This window comes from Chinchilla lanigera, unplaced genomic scaffold (genome assembly GCF_000276665.1).
Source record: "Chinchilla lanigera isolate Chin_1 unplaced genomic scaffold, ChiLan1.0 scaffold00083, whole genome shotgun sequence".
NCBI lineage: Eukaryota > Metazoa > Chordata > Mammalia > Rodentia > Chinchillidae > Chinchilla > Chinchilla lanigera.
The window spans coordinates 9,314,892-9,337,655 of NW_004955484.1; the positions used below are offsets into that span (position 1 = coordinate 9,314,892).

Sequence of the window (22,764 nt, forward strand, 5' to 3'; positions counted from 1 at the left end):
AAAAAAAAAAAAAAAAAAAAAAAAAGTCCACTGAGAGGATGCCCTTAGCTCTTGAAAATTCTATTTTGAACTGCTTCTTGTTTTTGTCATTGAATTCTGAAAAAAGAGAACTTTACATCTTTTTTCCCTTTTTTGGTACCAGGAATCAAACCCAGGACCTTGCGCTTGCCAGGCAGGTGCTTGCGCCGCTGAGCTATATTCCTGACCTAAAGAAAACTTTAGAAATTGTAGAATTTGCTAAAATCTGAAAGATTTATCAATATTACCTCTTGCTGGGTGCTATGGTGTTTGTCTGCAGTCCCAGCTACTTAGGGGGCTGAAGCAGCATAACTGTTTTAGCACAGACATTTGAGACCACCCTGGCAACATAAATGAGACCCTTCAATCTCAAAATGAAATAGAATATCTTTTCATTGTACTTGTTTAGGTACACAACATTCACTTTTGGCAAAATGAAAAGTTCTCCAAACTGCAGAAACTTTCTTTTGCCTTCATTTCTTTTTTTTTTCCCAAGAGACTTCTGCTTTTCTTATTCTAAGAGCTTTAAGTACCTTTACTTATAAATAATTAAAGTACCACTCAAAACATCACCTTTTTTCCTAAGTTTTCTCCAAACCACAAAAATCATTTCTGTGGCTGATCTCAAGTTGTTTATTGAATGAGAAATTTTTTAACCAGAAGAACTAAATATTATGACTAGGAAGGCCATTGGCCATGCTCCATATTAATCCCACTGTGTGGACCAGGTATTGTTTACTCCTTTTCCACAAGTGTTAACCCAACAAGCTGAAAGCAGTGTAGCTTTCTATACCACCAAGTATGTCTCCCCAACAACCCTTAGGAAAAATTGAGACAGACCATGTGTATCTGGGTCATAGAGGAATAAGAACATTTCATAGTGTATGTGTTTGTGGATGCTCTTTACTAAATAATTCAATGTTTTCTCTTACAAATAAGTATATATTTAGAAATTTTAAAAGCCGTTAACACACTTCAGTGCAAAATGTATTGTTCTCTTAATTTTTTCAAGCTTTTTACTTGAGCTTAAATTTCCTTCAACTGCCTCAGGAATGGAGGACTAGAATTGTCTCTAACTGGTTTCAAAGCCAATTAAATGGCCTGGCATTTCAGGAGTACTAATGGCTCTATACCAAGGCACTACTTTCTGGGGAAAGGCAGGGAATAACTTGCTTATTGCAGAAGATCAAAGAGATCAAGACAATTTTTTAAAGAATCATTTTAAAGAATACCAACCTAGTTAGGTGTAGTGGTACATGCCTGTAATCCCAGCACTCTGGGAGGCTGAGGCAGGAGAATCACAAGTTTGAGCCCAGACTGGGCAATTTAGAGACTTAGCAAGACACTGTCTCAAAATAACAAAAATAAAAAGACTGGGAAATGTAGTTCAGTGTGAAGGCCTTGGGTTCAATCTCCAGTTCTGCAAAAAAAGAAAAATTTAAATATATATACCTATTATGCAAATAGTTTATTAAGCCCTTTAAACCTTTTGCTGTCCTCACTTCCCAAATTGAAGCAAAATACATCTGGAAAACAAATTCCAAATGGGAGGCAACAACTCAGAGGCCAATGAGTTGTTCTATTCTAAAATTTTGTGATGTGTGAGCAGTAGAATTTGAAGAATTACATGGATCTGCCTCCCTTAAATAGACTGTGAAACAAGTCTTTGGAAATGATGTTTTCAAAGAAATAAACATTTGGGCTGGCCCAGCTCAAGTGGTGTTTATTCACTGAAGCAAAGTGTAAATACAGCTGGGAACCAACAGCGCCTCAAGCAAATCAACAGCCTCACACATTTCTACCACTTTTCTCACTTTTCAAGCCAAGCCAGACACTCAGGTCTTTGCCTAAGTGAACACTTCGCTTGGAGAAAATGGATTTTGCCAATTCTTAGTCTACAGATCCTTCTTGGGCAGCCCCACTTTGTGCATTTATTTAGGATTTATTGAGAACATTCTGGGTTGTAGGCATTATTCCTGTGAGTTTTAGGGAAAATGGGATGATGCACTAAAAATATAATGTGATCCAGGTAGGTAGGTGATATATCTATATCTGTATCTATTATCTATGTATCTATCTATCTATTTTTTACTTTTTTTGAAGAAGCCTCACTTTGTCACCCAGGCTGATCCTGTACTCCTGGACTAAAGAAATCCTACTGACTTAGCCTCCAGCATAGTTGGGACTACAGGTATACATCACCACGTCCAGCTTCACATGTGTGATTTAAAATTTCTCTAGTAGCCGTATCTTTAAAAAGTAAAAATCACTAGATTATTTTAATTTTAATAATATATTTTATTTAATCCAATATTTTCAAAATATTAGTTCAGTATATAATCCATATTTAAAATTGATATATTTTGCATTCCTTTTGTACTGTCTTTAAAATCTGAGATGTTTTATATTTACAGTACTTTTCAGATTCAGATTAAAATTCAAGGAGTGAGTAGCCACATGTGACCAGTGGCCACCATATTAGACAGGACATATCTAACCTGCTCTAAACTGTTAGTGCTTCTCATTGTAGAGTCCCTCAGATTTAGCCCCCAGTGATAGAAATAGGACTTTGCCTCTTGCTAACCAAAGTTCATGTGTACTCAACAGGTGGCATATCTTATTCAGGATTATCTGTAACATGGCAAGCTTTGTTGAAAAGTAGTGTAGAATGAAGCAACGGACAGAATGAGATGGGGAGCTTCTGGAGGATGGGCACCTGGGCTCCCACTGCTCCTCTATTGTCCACCCCTTCCTGTCCCCTCTTCATCTCTCCCATCTCCACTCCATTAGCCCACCCCACCCTGCTTTCCCTTATCCGGTAGCTTTGGCCTCCAAAGGGATCACTTGAAATCTTTTATTGTCTTGATTCTGATTTTTGTTTTGTTTTTTTAGACAGACTGTCTTTATGTAGTTCAGGCTGCCTTGAACTTACTATATAGGCCAGGCTGGCCTTGAACTGAAAGCAATTCTCCTGAGCTCTAGGATTACAAGGCATGTGCCACCACTCCCAACTTTTGATTCTTGTAACAGTGTGTATTGAGCACCAGCTACACACAAAGTTCTGGCGCTCCAAGAGTGAACTATATAGCCATACAATATCAGGTAGAGACAACTGCTACAAAGAAGAGTAGAATAGTAAAATATTATGCTAAGTTAAAGAAGCCACATAGTGTATAGTTCTATCATATAAAATAGACACAAATGACCATATATACAGAATAGCCAAATTTATAGAAATGAAAAGAAGACTGGTGACTGCTTAGGGCTGGGGTACAGATTAGGAAGGATAGATGAATGAGAATGAGCCATGACTGTTAAGGGTACAGGGTTTCTTTCTGGGGTGTTGAAATAGATTGGGGTGATGATCTAACAACTCTATGACTACACTAAAAACCAATGAACCTATATTTTGTAGCTTATAGTATGTTAAATAAAGTTGAAGAAAAAAAGATCGATGGGTGCTGGCTTGATATTAGCTCAGGGATTGTCAAATTAGCCCATGGATCAAATCCAGCCCATCCCCTTTCTTTGGTACAGCCATGAGCTAAGAACAGCTTTTACATTTTTACATGGCAAAAAATAAATAAATAATAAGACTAATGTGCCATGTAAGAATTATGTAAAATTCAAATTTTAGTGTTCATTGATAAAGATGCATTGGAGTATAGCCATGCTTGTTTATGTATTGTCTGTGGCTACTTTTGAGCTACAACACAGAGCTAATTGATTTGACAGAGGCCATATGGCTAGCAAAGCCTATAGTATTTAGCATCTGGCCTTTTACAGAAAAAATGCACTGGTTCCTGCCTAGACTCTGTAGGAGCAGAGAGAAAGCAGGGAGACCAGGCTCTTGCAGCGTCCAGGTAAAAGGCAATGATGGTTTGGTCCAATGTGGTAATAATGGGGTGAAGAGCATTCACATTCTGGATATGTCTTGAAAGTACAACAGACAGGGATTGCTGAGGAAGGGGGGATGTAGGATATGAGAGAATGGGCAGCTCCCTTGTTTCTGTCCTGAGAAACCACGTAAATGATGAATTCTGAGGAATGTGCAAGTCTAGGGGGAAAAAGTAAAGAGTTGCCATTTGAATATGTTAAGTTTGAGAAGCCATGAAAAGGCAATAAATATCCAAGTATATATAGTAAAGGGTCACTGGATGTACAAGTCTGCAATTCATGGGAAAAGTTTATGAGATATAAATTGGGAGTCGCCAAAGCTGATGTGTAAATCTGTGAACCTGGAGGCTTTGGAACATTGTGTGTTGTTCATAGGAGAAATATAGAGTAGTCGTTATAGGTCTGTACATTAACATCATAGAGTGTCCTAGAACTTTCTGTGTAATTAGAGAAGTCCTCTTTACCTAAATATAAACAGCCTTTCACATGCCATCAGTCTAATTGGGAGTCACAGCTCCCTGTGCAGAGTGTGAAAGTTCCCTTTAGGGTCATTTACAAGACTTCAAAATTCATTGCAGAATATTGATTTCTTTCTACTTGCCCCTTGAGGCCCACTGAGGACATAGTAGATAGTATGTTATCAGTACATACTGCTTGGGTTTTTTTTTGTTTGTTTGTTTTTGGTGCTGGAGTTTGAACCCAGGGTCTTGATTATGGTAAGAACATACTCTACTACTGAGCTACGCCAACCCCCAGCCCCAAGTTAGCTTTTTCATTGCCTTCTGGAAACTTTAGGTTTGAACCTTAAATCATTCTACTTAAGAGCAGACTGTCACCAGCAAGCAACTCAAATATGCCTGCATTCTTTGTACTCACTCGAAGGAGCCAAGGAGTTTTTGTGTTGATCACACAAATGGTGCTTTTAAGAAAAAGACCAGCAGCAGTCTCACATTTTCTATTACTCATGATATAAGGACAGATTGTTACAGTGATGCTGGAAAGAATATCACATAAACAGAAGATATTCATCCCAACAGTGTAGCTTGACTGTGAGTATGGATAAGTGGACAACTCATGTGCAAATCCCTTGACAGGGCATCAGGATCCTCACAAGCTGGCCCTATCTGCTCTTATCCCAACACAGATATACCCTCATATGCAAGCCTGGCTGTGTACACATGTGTGTACACACACTCTTGCAAGTTCAAAGCCATCTCTATGCCTTTTCACTTACTCTTTCCTCTTTCTAGAATGCTTCCTCCTTTAAGATTTGTCCTAAATGTGTCCCACAAGAAACCTAGCCTAGTCTCGTAACAGTGCTGTTATGTAGTCCTAATCCTATAGCAACCACGTATTCATATGTCTTTCTTCCCTGCTGAACTATATTCATGTTTGCGTTCCTAGCATCTTTCATAGTTCCAAGCATTTACAGGTGTTTAGTAAACATCTGCTGATCGATGAACCCACCTCTGGAGTCAACAGAGGAGGGGAAATTTGAAATGCTGGGAGTTGTGTCTTACTTGTTTCTTTGGCTGATAGCAGCTGTTCTGTACATCCTTTTGTTCTACTGGACCTTGTTTCCCTTGAGTCTTGAAGCGGTGCTGGTCCTCTTTGGCTTTACAAGGCAGCTGGGGATTTGCAAGCTACCCAGGCTCTTTACCATCACATTCTCCCAACAGCTGAACAGAGCATAAGGCATCACCAAGGACTGCTGCTGTTTTGGAAAGCCTCTTAAATCCCAAAGCTCTGCCAGCAGGGCATTTGTCAGCCATCTTTTGATGGCATACACATGTGCCCCCGCACCTTCAGTTTTCTGTTGCTTCCAATTGATATATTTTTTCATATTCCCTAGGCCAAAAGCAACATCAGTCATCCTTGTGCTAGCAATAAGCCATCTGAATGCAGGTCTATAGTTCCCTAAAGAAATCCAATAAATTTCTGGGTCATAACATATGAAGAATAAAATTTCTACATGTAATATTCATGCAGATGAAAGTGGACTCTGCAGTCAGCCCACAGAAGACCACCCATACGTTCTGTGGCAACTTCAATCAGCAAAGGCAAAGAGCAGCTGGAGGCCCAGGCTCTCTGGAGTGTTTTTCATTCACTCATTCATTCAACAAAACTGCATTGTTCTGGGTAATATAAATGGGGCAGGGAACAAAACAAGCAAAATTCTTGAGGTCTTGTGAAGGTTCTATTAATTAAAGGAGCGTGGCAGATCATAAATAAATGAGGGAGCTGAGGAATGCTTGCTTTCTGTGGTTTGTTTTTCTGTTTGTTTTTTGTCTTGTTTTGCTGACACAGCGTCTCATTGTATAGTTCAGGCTGGACTTGAACTCATCAGTATGAAGTTGAAGTTGAGAAATAGTGGCTAACTTAGTAAGGCCCTGTCTCAAAATAAAATTTTACGAAGGAAAGGGTGAGGATTAGCTCAATGGTAGAGTGCTTGTCTGTTTGCCTAGCACGCATGAGGCCTTGGATTCAGTTCGCAGGAGAGCAAAAAGAAAGACAGCCCACGTTGGTTTCAAACTGAAAGCGATCTTCCTGCCTCAGCCCTCTGAATGCTGGAATTATAGGCGTATGCCACTACGCCCATCCACTTTCTGTGGTTTCTTACAGCACCCAAATGACCTCCTGTCAATAGAGGATTTGTATTTCTAGAAATCAGAACAGGGTTTGATGGAAAGAATTTAGAAAATAGCCTTGCTGAGGTTCCTGACCTAGTACAAAAATGATACCTTGGATCAGCATGTAGCATGACTCCACTGGAAAGTAGGAATTGCAACCTTTGTGGATTTGTGTCTCTGTCTCTGTCTGTCTCTGTCTGTGTCTGCCTCTCTCTCTCCTCCCTTCCTCTTTCCATTTCTCCCTCCCTCTTTCTTTTTGCTGTCCTGCGAACTGAATGGCCTCATGCGTGCTAGGTAAACAGGCAAGTACTCTACCACTGAGCTAATCCTCACCCCTTCCTTCTTAAAATTTTATTTTGAGATAGGGCCTCACTAAATTACTCATGCTGGCCTTGAACGCTTCCTAAGTAGCTGGGATTACAGGCATGTCCCACCATGCCTGGTTATTTCTTCTCTTCCTAAAGGTTCCTGTTTTGAGAAATAGTGGCTAAGAGCTTGAGCTCTGGTGTCCTGAGCTCCATTCCTAGCACCTCCACTTACCTAAGACACTCATTCTTCTACCTTTTCCTGGGTCAGATGGTGATGCTTCTTTATTCATGGTGCTGGACATTGAGCCCAGGGCCTTGTGCTCATGCTAAACAAAGTCTAACTGGACTATATCACCAGCTGATGATTCCTCTTTGCTTAAGGCCAAATGTTCATACAGAAACACTCCTCTGCATGATTTTCCTCTTCAAGACAACTGACAGTTCAACGTGGAGACTAAAACTGTGTGCAATCCCAAGTGAAGAGGGACCAGAAAGCTGGGATCCATTTCTAGTGCTGTGGAAAGAGTCCCTAGGATCCCTGGAGGTCCAAAAACTTCAGAACTGACACTAAGTCTTATATCAGCACCTGTAAATTGGCGGCTTTTAGGTCTTTCTTTTCCTCCACGCTGAGAGTATGGTGTCTGACTGTGGCCCTGGCAATATACAGTGAGTATCCCTAAAAGGAATGACTGAGGGCCCCATGAATGACAGTTCCTCCCATTGCTTAGTGTCCCAGGATAACACTCTCCATGACCCCGACAATTTCCACTCCTCCCATAAGTCCTCCAGCCGTGCAAAGTGGGGAAGATTCTTCCTCTCCGGTTCACCTTTTTTGAACCTTAAGCGGTTATGTAGATGAGGTTTGTATCTGTGACCACTAGGGGGCTCTTCTCAAAACTCCAGGTTCCCAAGAGCTGGGACATCTGTGCAGCTAGGAATTAGAAGGTGTCTTTTTGTTGTTGTTTTGTTTTTGTTAGTGATGAATCTGAGCTGTTCTAACCATTAAAACACCCTTAGAGAAAAAACTCAGTCATATGGAGTCTTTAAGGACCACTTGCTCTACTGTCTCCAAAAAACTATTAGAAAAATACTATCTTCTACAGTAGAATCAGAAAAAAATAGCTTGATATTATGATCTGTCTCCCTGCAGGACTGTTGAGGGAGAGTGGGTTATTACATAAGAGCAGCATGGAGACCTCCAGCCCACTCCCTGCTGTAGGCATTAGCAGGGCCTGGTCTGGTGTTCCACTCCAACCTCACCCAATCCTGGTCATCAGCTGCTTCAAGCCAAAATGCTCTGAACTTGAGAGACCACCTGCACACATCACAAAGCCCCTGACTTTGACTGTCTCATCAGTAAAATACTACATCTGTCTCACAGACTTGTGTTAGGGTAAATGAATGAACACGTGTGAAAGCGATTTGAGGGGCTGGGGATTTAGCTCAGTGGCACAGCGCCTGCCTGGCAAGAGCAAGGTCGTGAGTTTGATTCCCAGTACTTGAAAAAAACAACAAAAAAAGAAAGTGATTTGAAAATGTGGAATCCCGTGCCAGTATAAGACATTGTTATTACCCCTCAGTCTCATTACTTATACAACTTCTCAGGATTAGGATGAGTACATCCAGGAGCAAATCATAATTACAACAGGTCAGAAAGGATTCTTGAGAGACTTCCAGGAAGATGGTGGAGTGGTGAACAGCAGAGAAACAGCCTCTCTAAGATTTGGCATCCAGATGTTGGAATATAGCAATGTAGGAAGAAGAGAAAAAGGGAATGGATCCCTTCAACACAACAAAGATATGAAGCTCATGGGGAGAGCGAAGTGAGAGACCTCAATGCAGAAGGAGGTAGCAAGGGCAATTTCTTGTTGATCCCTGACTCACTGAATGGAAGGGGCAGCTCAAACCTGCAGATGCATGGTAACTACTGGCAACCCCAGAGGTCTCCATGGAAAAATGCAGTGGAACAGAGCAGTGGACACAGCAGGCTGCAGTGGCTGGTGAGTTATTCAGGTTCAGATATCCCCTAGGAGAGGGAATATGGCAGTGGCCATCTTGGAGAGAGGACAACTGAGCTTAGGCTTCAGAGCATCTGTGGTCTGCTTCCATCTAGTGGCTCCCAGTGTCAGGGTGAGGCAGAACCAAGTTCAAGCTGGCAGGAGATAAAGGAGCCTTGTTCAAATGGACAGGGAGCCAGGTTCAAGCCAGCAGGAAGCACACAGTGTTGCATGCTGAACAAATCAGTTCTAGCTTCACAGCCAGAAAACAGCCTGAACCTCAGTGGAACTAAAGGTCCTGGCTGAGATTATCCCCTATCCCACCATAAAGCTATAGCTGGCTTGCTGGGATTAAGCAACATGGATATGGGTTTTGTCTGCCCACTCTGTCTGCTAGTTATAGCAGAGACACACCTTGACATGGACATTTTTCTTTTTTGCCTTTTTCTTATTTGTTTTTTTCTTGTTTTTATGAGTGTGAACATTGTTTCTAGTTTTTTTGTTGTTGTTCTGTTCTTGTTTTTATTTCTTCCTTCTCTCTTTCTCTCCTGTCTTCTCCACCAGTTTCCCAAAATTTGAGTAATCATCCTTCGTCTTCCAGCCTTGCTTCTAATCTCTTCCTCTTTTTCTATTTCTCTATCCCCCTCAATCCCTTTAAAAATCTCTTCCCATGAAGGTAAAATTGGCATATTGAGGGCTTATTTACTGCATACAATTTTTTGGTTTATTTTGATTTGTTACATAACCACAAATATAGTTCATATGGTTAAAGGTGACAAATTAATAGTTACCACAGTTTGTCATTTAGGCTGTATTTGATGCTATTGTTATTGCTGATTGTACTACTTTAGCCAAGGTGACATAATTGTTCTAATCAGTTGCTCTTCCTGGTATGCCAAGACTGAGAGTGCCTAAAGGCCTCAAATAATATTATAGGTAAGTGCCAAATAACCAGAGGCTAGGCCAAATAGGGAGCAACTTCTCATCCCCAATAAGTTGAAGGAGAGGGATTTTTTTTTTTTTTTTACAATAAAGAGCACAACAGATTTTGGTCACTTTATTAAATGACATTGAATAGTTTAAGTTTCAACTACTAAATAGCACTTAGGGTAGGATCTTGAAACAGACACAAAATCAGAAAGCCAGCTACACCTGAAAGACATCTCTGAGAAGTAGTCTTTTCCTAAGGTTCTAAATACTAACAATAAAGCTAATGGCCATAAGCAACTTACAAGCATCAACCTAGGAATTAAACTAAAAAAACAGGAAATGAGAAGACACTTAAGCAAGATGCAACCCTAGACTTCCCACTCATCAAAGCCAACCCATGGGGCAATGAGGTGGAACAATTTGAAAGCCTCTCACTTGCACCCTCTGAAGTCATAACAGCAGAAGTAACAAAGCAGATGAATGAAGCTCTAGAAAAAAAATCAAATCAGACATAAGCTCTCAGATGACTACAGAGGTGGTGACCATAATGAAAGACATGCTTAGTGACTCTAGAGCAAATACAGATAGAAAAAAAATAGGAGCTTAGGAAAATGATGGAAACCATGAATACCCAACATAGAAAGAAATGGAATCCATGAAACATATTCAAACAGATATCTAGGAGCTTAAAAGATCTATTGAAAGTATAGGCAGCAGAATGAGCCAATGTGAGGATGGAATATCAGATATAGAAGACGGGATTGCAGTTAATGATCATGAAAAGAAAGATTCCTTAAAAATAGCAAGGGGGCCACGAAAAATCCAACAGGTGCTAGATGATGCAAAGAAGAATAACATAAGATTGATCAGAGTCAATGAAAAAGCAAGAGATAGCAGAAATGACATAAAAAAAACCTATTCACAAAAATAACGGCAGAAAACTTCCCAAGCAGGGAAAAAGAATTTGACATCACAGTAAGTGAGGCATATAGAACCACAATTAGACATGATAAAAAAAATCTACACCTAGGTATATAATAGTCAAGGTTCCAGAAATTCAACACAAGAACAGAATATTAAAAGCTGTTAAAGAAAACAAACAAATCATATATAAAGCAAAGCCCATCAGAATCACAGCAAACTTCTCAACACAAACCTAAGTCAAAGAAGTCTTCGAGTGGAATATTTTAAGCCCTAAAAGAAAACAACCTCCCATCTAAATTTCTTTTTCTTTTTTTTTTTTTTTTTTTTTTTTTTTTTTAATTTTTTTTTTTTTTTTTTTTGCCCTTTTTGAGACAGGGTTTCACTATGCAGTTCAGGCTAGCCTTAAACTCACTTCGTAGCCCAGGCTGGCCTCGAACTCACAACAATCCTCCTGTCTCAGCCTCCCGAGTGCTGGGATTACAGGTGTGTGCCACCATGCCCAGCTTTTTTTTTTTTCTCTCCGGTACCGGGAACCAAACTCATGACCTTGCACTTGCCAGGCAGGCGCTTTTGCTGCTGAGCTAAATCCCCAGCCCCCAATCTAAATTAATAGACCCTGCAAAACTATCTTTCAAACTTGATGCAGAAATGAGATACTTCCATGACAAAGAACACCTGAAGAAATTCATGACCACCAAACCAGCACTCCAAAATGTTCTGAAATATATTCTAAAAAGAGATAACAAGGACTACAACTCCATGAACCCCAACAGAATGAGTCCACTAGGCAACGCAAGTAATTAAAGAGATGTGGGAACTAACAACAGGAAAATAGCATGACAAGAATAAGTCAATACATATAGTTATAACCATCAATGTATTGACCAATCAAAAGAAACAGACTGACAGAATGGACTAAAAAGCAAGATCCTACAATATGCAGCATACAAGAAACACATTTGACTAAAAATGAAATTAATAAACTGAAAGGATGGAAAACAATACTCCATGCAATAGGAACCAGGAAAAAAGCAGGGGTAGCTATTCTATTTGCTGACCAAGTAGATTTCAAGCTACAACTGATTAAGAGTGATAAAGAAGGTCACTATGTCCTTAAAAAGGGAACAATCCAAGAGGAAGAGATAGCAATTATATAAATTATATAAAACAAATATTAACAGACATGAAAAATCAAACAGGCACTAACAGTATTGTAGTGGGGACCTCAGTACCCCACTGTCACAAATAGATAGAACAACTAGACAAAGCAATAAATATACTTTTTTTTTTCTTGGTCTTTTTGAGACAGGGTTTCACCATGCAGTTCAGGATGGCCTCGAACTCACAGCAGCCCTCCTGCCTCAGCCTCCCGAGTGCTGGGATTACAGGCATGCACCACCATGCCTGGCACAAATATTATAACTTAATGAAACATTGGAACAAATGGATTTACAGGATATCTACAGAGTATTCCACCCCACAACATCAGAATACACATTTTTCTCAGATACACACAGGATGTTCTCCAAAATAGACCACATACTAGCACATAGAACATGCTTAAGTAAATGCAAAGGAATTTAAATTATCCCATGCATATTTTCAGACCATAGTGCAATGAAATTGGAAATCAATGGCAAAAAAAACCCAGAAAAATTTCATAAACACATGGAAATTAAATAACACCCTCCTGAACAACTGATGGGCACAGATGAAATTAAAGAAGAAATTAAACAGTTTCTATAAACAATAATGCAAATACAACATACTGGAATTTATAGGACACAATGAAAGCAGTCCTATGAGGGAAATTTATTTCTCATATGAGAAAAGCAGAGGGAGTGCAAATAAACAAACTAATGTTGAACCTCAAGCTTCTAGAAAAAGAGCAAATCAAGACCAAAGTTCATATAAGGGAGGAAATTATAAAGATCAGAGCAGAAATTAACACAATGGAGACTAAGAAAACAATACAAAGAATTAATGAATTGTAAAGAAATTAGGGAAACAACACCTTTCACCACAGCATCCAAAAAAGTGAAATGCCTAGGAATCAGTCTAGAAAAGGGAGTAGAAGACTGTTATATTGAAAACCACAGTACTCTGGAAAAGGAGATCAAAGAGGATATCAGAAAATTAAAAGATATCCCTTGTTCTTTGGTAGGAAGAACCAATATAGTGAAATGCCCATATTTCCAAAATCGTTATACAGATTTAATGCAATCCCAATCAAAATACCAACAGTCTATCTCACAGAATTAGAGAAAACAATCCTAAAATTCATGTGGAATCAAAAGAGCCCTAGAACAGCAAAAGCAATTCTGGGCAACACAAGGCAGGGGTTATTACAATCTCTGACTTGAAATTAAACAACAAAGCTACTGTAATAAAAATAGCATGGTACTGGTTAAAAAAAACAACAGACTGAGGATCAGTGGAATAGATTAGAAGATGCAGAAAGAGCTCCAAACATATTCACCCACCTTATCTTTGACAAAGGTGCCAAATACCTTCACTGAAAGAAAGATAGCCTCTTTAATAAATGATGCTGGAAAAACTGGCTTCCCATAAGCCAAAGATTAAAACTAGACCCACGTCTTTCACCATGCACTAAACTAAAATATAATGGATCAAAGATGTAAATATTAAAACAAAAACACTAAATCTCCTGGATGACAGAATGATAGAACTCTTGAAGACATTGGTGTAGACAAAGACTTTGTGAACAAAACCCCGATTGCACAGTAATTATCACAAGGAATCGGGGCTGGGGATTTAGCTCAGTGGCAAAAGCGCCTGCCTGGCAAGTGCAAGGTCGTGAGTTTGGTTCCCGGTACCGGAGAAAAACCAAAAAAATAAAAATAAATAAATAAATAAATCACAAGGAATCAATAACTGGGATTTAATCTTATTAAAGAGCTTTTGCACATCAAAAGAAACCACCAACAGAGTAAAGATACATCCCACAGATTGGGGAAAAAAAATTTGCCATCTGTTCCTTAGACAAGGAGTTAATATCCAGATATGTGAAGAACTAAAAAAAAAAAAAATCAGACTGCACCAAATTTAAAGACAAATATGGGCATCTAAAATGAATAGACACTTCTCAGATGAAGAAGTAAAAATGGCAAATAAATATATGAAGAAATGTTTAAGATCACTGGTCATTTAGGAGAAGCAAATTAAAACAATGCTGAGAGTCTTTCTCCAGAAAGAATGGTTGTTATCAAGAAATCAATCAACAACAAATACTGGAGGGCTGTGGAAAAAAAGGAACACTTCTCTACTGTTAATGAGAGTGTAGATTGGTGCAACCACTGTGGAAATCAGTGTGGAGATTCCTCAAAAAAGTAAAGTTAGAGATTTTATTCTACCTAGGTATTCATCTTCTAGGTATCTTCCTGAAAGAATTAAAAGCATCATACCACAGTGATATATGCACACCCATATTAATCGTGGCACCATTTGTAATAGCTAAATCTTGGGAACAGCCCAAATGCCTATTAACCAATGAATGGATAAAGAAGATGTGGGGTTTTTTTATACAATGGAGTACTACTGTTCCATAAAGAAGGAAAGCTTGAAACATTTCTAGCTACATGGATGCACCTTGAGACCATACTCTTAATGGAAATAAATTGGACACACATGTTTAAATACTGCATTGTAGGGGTTGGGGATTTAGCTCAGTGGCAAAGTGTCTGCCTGGCAAGTGCAAGGTCGTGAGTTTGATTCCTGGTACCAGAAGAAAAAAAAAAAGAATAAATACTGCATTGTAGCCAGGAGTGGTGGCGCATGCCTGTAATCCCAGCACTCGGGAGGCTGAGGCAGGAGGATCATTGTGAGTTTGAGACCAGCCTGGGCTACAAAGTGAGCTCAAGGCCAGCCTGAACTATATAGTGAGACCCTGTCTCAAAAAAGACAATAATTAATTAATTAATTAATTAATTAAAAAATACTTATTGTTTCCCTGGTGTGAGAAGCCAAAAGTGTAAATAAGGACCAAAATGTATAGATTTTGGGAAATGGAAAGAAAATGTTCAAATGAGAAGGGGAACAAGGGGGAGGAAAAAACTAGAAAAAAAAGAATAGAAGAAAAATATGGAAACAAAGCTTTTGAAATAAGAAGAGGAAGAGGGATTAAAGAGGGGAGTGGAGGGGAGGGGCAGGAATATACCTCAGTGGCACAGCACCTGTCTGGCAAGTGCAAGGTCGGGAGTTTGATTTCTGGTACACCCCCCAAAAAAAGGAGGGGAGGAGAGGGGAGTGGGAAAAAAAGAAGTAAGGTATACCATGTCCATGAATAAAATTCTTATGATGAAATTTATCATTATGTATATCTAAAATGTACCAAGAAAAAAAAAGGATTGTTGAACTTTGAAGAGAAATGATAACGGAAAACATCACACTGATTTATAGTATATTGGTTTATACTAATATCAATGATGAAATAAAAATTACTCTTTAGGTTGTGCAGAATAAATTATATTACTCAACTTAAAATATTAATACAGAAAAGTTTCAAAAATCAGAAGTAAAATAGTCATTGGGATTTTGAATATTGGCATGTTATTTTATTTATATATTTATTTTTGTCTTTTTGAGACAGGTTTCATGATGCAGTTCAGGCTGGTCTTGAACTCACTTTGTAGCCCAGGCTAGCCTCAAACTCATGGTAGTCCTCCTAGCATGTTATTTTATAGCCCTAAATTCTTACATTTTTTGTGATTGATTCAATTTATTTTAAAATACCGAAGTGGGTTGTATATTATTTTTCCTGGTATTTACTCTAGAATTGGTATATGGTTACCATGTTCACATTTTCAAGACAGTAATCTCCTTTATCTCACAGACTCTAGATAATCTGAAGGAGGGGAAACATCACCTTCGTGTGCGACCTGCAGACATACCTGTTGCTGAGAGAGCATCTTTGAACTACTGGCGAACATGGAAGTGTATCAGCAAACCCTCTGAGTTTCCAATAAAAAGCCCAGCCTTCACAGGTACAATCAGGGATAGGCTGGCCCCTCTGAAGCCCATGCCAACTTCCCTTCTCCTCATCCTAACAGAAGTGGCTTCCATCAGGAGATCACTTCATTACCAGACTAGCTCTGGGTGATTTCTCCATTTCTCTGTCATCTCCCTTGGCCTAGGACCCTGCCACATGCCTTCTCCATGGATACTTGGCCACTGGAACTCAGCCTCCTCCCCCAGACTCATTATTCTGCATACTGGTTTTACTTAGGAAAGGTTGGACTGTATTCCATCCCCTCCTAGAAGCCAAGGGACGCCACTATCCTTTCAAATTACCTCTGACCATCACACAAGGAATGTCTCCAAATGATTACTAATGAGTGTTTTGCAGCATAGGTCAGCCTATTTGAGACACCAGAACAAGACAGTCATGATTAATGATGAATTCTGAGCTTCCAGGAAGGTCTGCAGCATCTAGTTCACAGTGATTCATCTGATCAATTAGAAAGAACTAAATACATAAATGAATTTAGTGACTTTGGGTATATAAACCAAATCTCACACATCCCACTGTCCTTCACCCTCCATTCTACACTACATTCCTTCTGAACCTTAGGGCTACATCTGAAAAGAGAGAAAGTGAGGAGTTATGTGGTAGGAACTATCTCCTGAGTTGTCTCTCCAGCTTCCTCTAGGGCCCCTGGATCAGTAAAAGCTCTGGGGAGGGAGGTGGTAACATGTCCTGTATGTTCTCTTCCAGGCCTACATGACAAGGCACCTTTGGGGCTCATGGACACACCACTGTTAGACACAGAAGAGGAAGTGCACTACTGCTTCTTGCCTTTAGACCTGGTAGCCAAGTATCCAAGCCTGGTGACTGAGGACAACCTGCTGTGGCTGGCCGAGACCATGGCCCTGATTGAGTGCGAGTGCAGCGAATTCCGCTTCATTGGTAATTGTTCTGTCCAGGGGTGTGGGGTAAAGGGGGTGGGCAGGAGCAGGAACAGGCTGACAGGGTCATCTACCCTTCCCCACCCCACATTCTACAGAGGCCAACTGGGCACCCAGTGCCTCAGGAGTTCCCTGGGCAGAGATGGCAGAAGCATGACAGTCCCAGAAGGCAAGCAGATTCTACAATTGGACTCTCACTTGGCTCAGAGCTATTCTAGTCTTTTTTTTTTTTTTTAGACAAGTTCTTATTATGCAGTTCAGGCTGGCCTTGAGCTCACTATGTAACTCAGGCTGGCCTCGAACTCACAATGATCCTCCTGCCTCAGCCTCCTGAGTGCTGGGATTACAGGCATGCGCCACTACGCCCGGCTTCAGAGCTATTTTAGACCCTATTCTTTTACGATGGCCTGATTGTAAAGGGCACTGCCACTCCCTGACATGGTATCAGAGACTATAGAAATCAGTGTGAAGGGCAGAATACAGAGCTGGACTCCAAAGTCACCTTCTCTTCTAACTCTGCCTTATATCTCCAACTGGCCTCCAGACTCTCATAGAACAAAGAAATAAGATTGTTTCCAAGGGTAGTCCTGTCTGCTGTCACTTCCTGTACACTACAATACAAGGCTGTGGTGGCTTTCCTCAAAATAGCCTGCCCTGTGTCCTCAAGGGCGTATTTTTATCTTGCTTTTTCCTCTTTTACTCAGCCCAAGCTTGCTCTGTAGAACCAGTTTCTCCCTCACTCTTCATTTACTTTTTTCAGGTAAGCTTTGCTACTGTTAAAACAAAACAAAACCCAAAACAACATCAACAACAACTAAGCAAAAAAAGAATACAAGGAAGGAGCTGGCTGTGGTGGCATGCCTGTAATCCCAGCAGTCAGGAGGCTGAGACAGGAAGATTGCCATGAGTTTGAGACCATCCTGGGCTACATGGTGAGACCTTGTCTCAAGAAAACAATCTCCCTTCAAACAAACAAACAAACAAACCCAAAAGAATACAAGGAAGGAGGTTGGAGGTGACAAGTTCCCCCAGATCTCCTATATGATGGTCAGCTTAGCCAGTGACCTAAGGAAGGATGACAGCTCTTTTCCCACTGCCCCACAATGAGCTCTGCTGGAGATGTGAACTGAATGTTTCTCTAATCCCAAACTACTGCCACCTAGATAGACAGGCCAGGAAATACCCAGGTTGCATGAGGGTTCCAAATGCCTAGAACCCCAGCCATTCAGATCCAAAGTCACCTAGGAAGTTGTCTGTGATGTGTTTCTGAATCTCCACTTTGGTTCACACAGGACGTTAGTGTTGGTTGCATCTCTGCCTCCTGTACTACAGTCCAGGCAGGGACAAACTGCCAAGCCCCACCTGCCAGCCCAGTCTTAGCCAGGCCCCTCCTCTCTAAGCAGAAAGACAACTCCCTCTTTTGGGATGACCTGATCTTGGGTCAAGACTCCACAAGGTAAGTCTCCAGGCCAGTGTGCTCCCCGGAAGGGCCTGGCTTGAGAGCCCCAGGCCAGGACATGGGAGCCTACACCTCTGGACTCAGTTGCAGGAAAACCAAGTAATTTGGGGTCTTTCAGCTTGAAAACCACAGACTCAAAACTACTCAAGTACGTTTAGAAATGGTTTTAGAACAAACAAAGAGACCCTAGGATAATGTGCAGCATCAAAAGTCTTCCAGATGAGGACCCAAGGTGAAATCAGAAGTAGCCTTATTAACTCATGTGGTTTTCCTTTGTTTTTCAAGTGAATTTTCTTCGCTCACACAAGATTTTACTACCGGATAATTTCTCCAACATAGATGTGTTAGAAGCAGAAGTGGAAATTTTAGAAATCCCTGAGCTCACAGAAGCCATACGATTGTGCCGGATGAACATGGGTATGTCGCCCAGGAACGCTGGCCTCCTTTGACATTCTGGGGCAAGCTGGGCTTGAGCTGCAGAGAGCAAGAACAAACATCTCCCTTCCCACAGCCACTCTGGGCTTTGGGTGGTGGTGAGAGAAGCGGGCTCTGGCTGGCTTAGAGTCTGAAAAGAGAAATTCGGCCTGAAACCCTGGGTACCCTCTCTGTCTGCAGCCTGGGCCACAGGGAATCTTGCCTGGCCTGAATCAGGGGAAAACTAGCCTGGGTGGGGAAATGAAGCCCAGAATGTCCTAGGGAGGGTGGACCTGAGGCACATTTTTGGGGACAGAAGCCATCTGCCCTGCTTGTGGAAGTCCTCCTGGGCAACTGGGGACTTGTGGCATCCACCTGCAACTCCCGACATTCCTCTTCCAGGCACAGATGAAGAGTGCAGGAAGTACTCAGGCAAATCTCCCACCAGTGCTTTGGTGATCCCACCCACCGCGAATTCCCTTGTCTCCATGCCATCTCCCCACCACCTACTTCTCACAACCATTGGCTGTGGTGTCTGTTTCTCCCTCTACCATTTCCTGACCCCTGTCCAGGCTAGGCCTTTGTGCTCCCAGTCCTGCCTCATTCTGATTACTCTTTGCTCCATGGTTTTGATTAGCCTTTTTTTTTTTTTAATCTTTTTGAGACAGGGTCTTACTATGCAGTTCAGGCTGGCCTTGAGCTCACTTTGTAGCCTGGGCTGGTCTCGAACTTGCAACGATCCTCCTGCCTCAGCCTCCCGAGTGCTGGGATTACAGGCGTGCACCACCACGCCTGGCTTTGATTTGCCTTTCACCATCCCATTTCTAACTTCTGCACATCCATGGAAGCTACTGTACATGTTTGAATAAGCTGGCTACCCCAGGGGTCTTAGCTGGCCTTTGAGAATGAATAGAACCTTCCCAAGGGATAGAGCTGCCAAAAAAAGGATGTATAGAATCGTCTCACAGATGTACAGCTTGGCCTATGCATCACTGAACATTTGTCCCATGGGAATGTCCTCAGATCCACCCTCCCCCGAGGCAAATGGAATCCCAGCCTATATAGGGAGAGTTGTATCCTGCAGCAGGTCTTTGGAGCCTATCTAAGGGCCTTACAGTCCACCTAAAGAGGTGGATAGACCTAGCTTCCTCTGGCTCCCTCCCCAAGAGCTTCTAATCTCCAGAGAACACGGATCATCTGTGAGACAGAGAGAATAGTCCCCCTGCACAGGAGCAACCCAAAATGGAAGTGTCTTTGTAGACAGGCACTCCCTGAAGACAAAGCACAGTGTTAGCCTTTTTAAAACATTTTAACTAAAGGAAACAGCCCTGCTGGCTTTGGAGAGGGATGTCTCACCCCAAATCCCAGCCCTGCTTCTGCCTAGCTCTGCAGTTACTTGTACTAAGTACCTTGCTCTAAGCTGTAAAGCTTGGCAGGGGCAGTGCACTTAAGTAGCCACTTGGGGCATGGTTTATTCGTGTGTGACACAAAGTGAGCACTAACTGTCTCATAGGGTTGCCTGAGGATGAGTGATGACCCATGCAAATCTCCAGGAAGACTGGCTGTTGGCCTATTACTGCCCCTGAGGGAGGGTCTTATGGGCTGTGACAGCTGCACCCTGTGCCCTCCTAAGATCCAGCAACCCAAATACCCAACCTGAAAGTAACACCACACAATGTGTCTCAGGAAATTCTGTCCAGAGGTGCTAGAAATAGGGGCTATGACTCTTGCAAGCCCGTGACATCTGGTTCTGTGTTATGGTTGTTGATCTTTACCCTTAGAAGGTTAGAGCAGAGCTTGGAACTGATTCAGATTCTTGCAGAGGCTGGTGCCAGATGGCTACTGTACTGAGATTTCTGAATTTCATATGTTAATGATATAGCAAATGAATCCCTTTGCCCCTGCCTCACCTCCCAAAAAGTAGTTTTGACCTCCAGAGCTGCGTATACAAAAAAGTATACTGATGTTGAAATAATCCAGAGTTGGGCTGTGTAAGCAGATACGCTCCTTCTAAGCCACTTATTTGGGGCAGCAGGAGGAACTGAGACCCATGGCCTCCAGTTCAGCTGTGACTGGGTGGGAGGGTCCTAGGAGTCACTCCTTTCTCCCCCACACAGGTGGTTGTTCCCGAACCTCCTGTCCTCCCCCTAGCCCTGGAAAAGGGGGACGTGGAGCTGGCCTAGAGTCTGTGAAGCCTCTGTACACGATGGCCCTGGGTCTGCTGGTCAAGTACCCAGACTCCGCACTGGGACAGCTCCGCATTGAGAGCACACTGGATGGAAGCAGACTGTACATCACGGGGAATGGGGTCCTCTTCCAGCATGTCAAGTAAGACCCCCCTCAGGGAGCTGTTTGGTTCCATCAGGCTGGGCTTTGCCTTCTCTGGAAACAACTGGGGCCTTTCCCATGAGCCAGAGGTAAAGCATTGTTGAAACCAACCCATCGTCTCATCCTCCATCACCACCTCCTTAGGGCTCGGGAGGACAAGCCTGGGCTGAAGTACAAGGGTCTGCAAGGTGCATGTACCTTGCATTCATGCATTTTACATTTTTGTTCTCTGCTATTACCCTGTGTTGGGTCTGAGATGAACAGGCCATAATCATACCCTCAGGGAGCCGGGTACCCTACCCCAAGCAGACTTCTCTGCAAAGGTCCTCTTTCTCCTTGGGACACTTACTGGACACACATAGAGGCCAGAGGCCAGAGGCCAGAGTGAGCTCCTAAGAAGCAAACCAGGGCAGGCCTTCCAGGGGAGCTGGTACCTGCTTGTTGCCTTGAGGGATGAACTCAGAGTGTCCCCATTGGTACCGGGGCACAGATTCTAATTCTGATTTATAGAAGGGTAAACTGAGTTTCAGAACACTGGAACAACTTTGTCAAGGTTGCAAAATGCATTCGTACCAAAACTAAAATTAGGAGTGGATTTTTCTGAGCCCCTGGTCATAGGATCAGACCCTAAACATTGTCTTACCCCAATAGTGTCAACTGGAGACTTGTTGGTCTATACCATCATCTGTCTCTCCCACCCCTAATGTCACAAAAGGCAAATACAAGTGCCTTTGAAGGGGGGATCAAGGTGTGAGAAAGGTGTTGGTGTTCAGATATCAGCCTCTTTCCTGGACACATAGCGTGTTAGTAATCTCACAAGGCAATGGCAGGCTGCCACACCTGGACTGAGAAGTCTCAGGCAGATATTTATGGCGCAGAGAGGGAGTGGGTAGACCAGTGGCCTGGTCTCTGAACCTGAGACAGGGCTTGGAGGCTTGAAATGAGCCAACTTAGTTGGCTTTGCTGAAATAGATCAAGCCCAGCTCCACACTGTGTGAGCTTGTGTCCAGATTTACTCTCCTTCTAGACATCATAGATTTCTGGTTAAATCAAGGAAATGATGTTACTGATGCTGGGCTTGTGCTACTGCTATGGCACAATGTCCTAGGCACAGAAAGTTTATTGGCTGTACTCTTGGGGTGCAGAGCTAAGGCCTTTATAACAGGCTTTCTCCGGGTAGGAACTGGCTGGGGACCTGCCGCCTGCCGCTGACAGAGACCATTTCCGAGGTATATGAGCTCTGTGCCTTCCTGGACAAGAGAGACATCACCTACGAGCCAATGAAAGTGGCTCTGAAGACTCATCTGGAGCCGAGAATTGTGTCACCCCTGGATGTGCTCAGTAAGTGAGGAAGCTTCTGGGTTTGGATTTAGTGTCGAGGTGGGGGTCTTGGGGACTGGAGAGGAAAGATGAGGCAGTCTAGGACCAGGAACTATAGCTGGTAAGTCAGACCAACATCTGTGGACTCTCTGTAAAGGGAAATTTTCATATTAAGGACCTCCTCCTCACCTCTGAGCCCATGGTTCACCTCAGCAGTACAGACAGGGCTGCTACCCAGGTGGGAGCCCTGGAAGGGAACATGCTGTGCTCATTTCTCGCCACCAGGTGGGGAGGACTATCCATGGGTCCACTCAACAGATGAAACAGGCTCAGGGAAGAATCTCGCTCAAATTATACAGTGGTAACACTGGAGCTTGAATCTGAGTCAATGTGTTTGTACCGGTTAATAGCTTTTTAGCCAGTGTAGTGGCACACACCTGTAACCCCAGCACTTGGGAGGCTGAGGCAGGAGGATAACCACAAGTTTGAGGCTGTCGGTTACATAGTGAATTCAAGGCCAGCCTGAACTACATAGAGAGACCTTGTCTCAAAAAAAAAAAACAACAACAACAAAAAAAACAACTCTTAACAAGCTTCCTGGGTAAAGTTTGAGC

General features: G+C 42.2%; 1 protein-coding gene across 3 annotated transcripts in view; it reads left to right on the forward strand.

Annotated features, from left to right (window-relative positions):
* The window catches only part of Kctd19 (potassium channel tetramerization domain containing 19), a 61,907-nt gene that overhangs the window by 31,916 nt on the left and 7,227 nt on the right, over positions 1 to 22,764 (forward strand). For all 3 annotated transcript variants that reach the window (XM_013503893.1, XM_005403664.1, XM_013503894.1), the window contains exons 3-7: positions 15,557 to 15,707; positions 16,439 to 16,630; positions 18,374 to 18,505; positions 20,620 to 20,830; positions 22,011 to 22,171. In XM_013503893.1, coding sequence (XP_013359347.1) covers positions 15,557 to 15,707; positions 16,439 to 16,630; positions 18,374 to 18,505; positions 20,620 to 20,830; positions 22,011 to 22,171 — 847 coding nt within the window. The remainder of the gene's footprint in view (positions 1 to 15,556; positions 15,708 to 16,438; positions 16,631 to 18,373; positions 18,506 to 20,619; positions 20,831 to 22,010; positions 22,172 to 22,764) is intronic.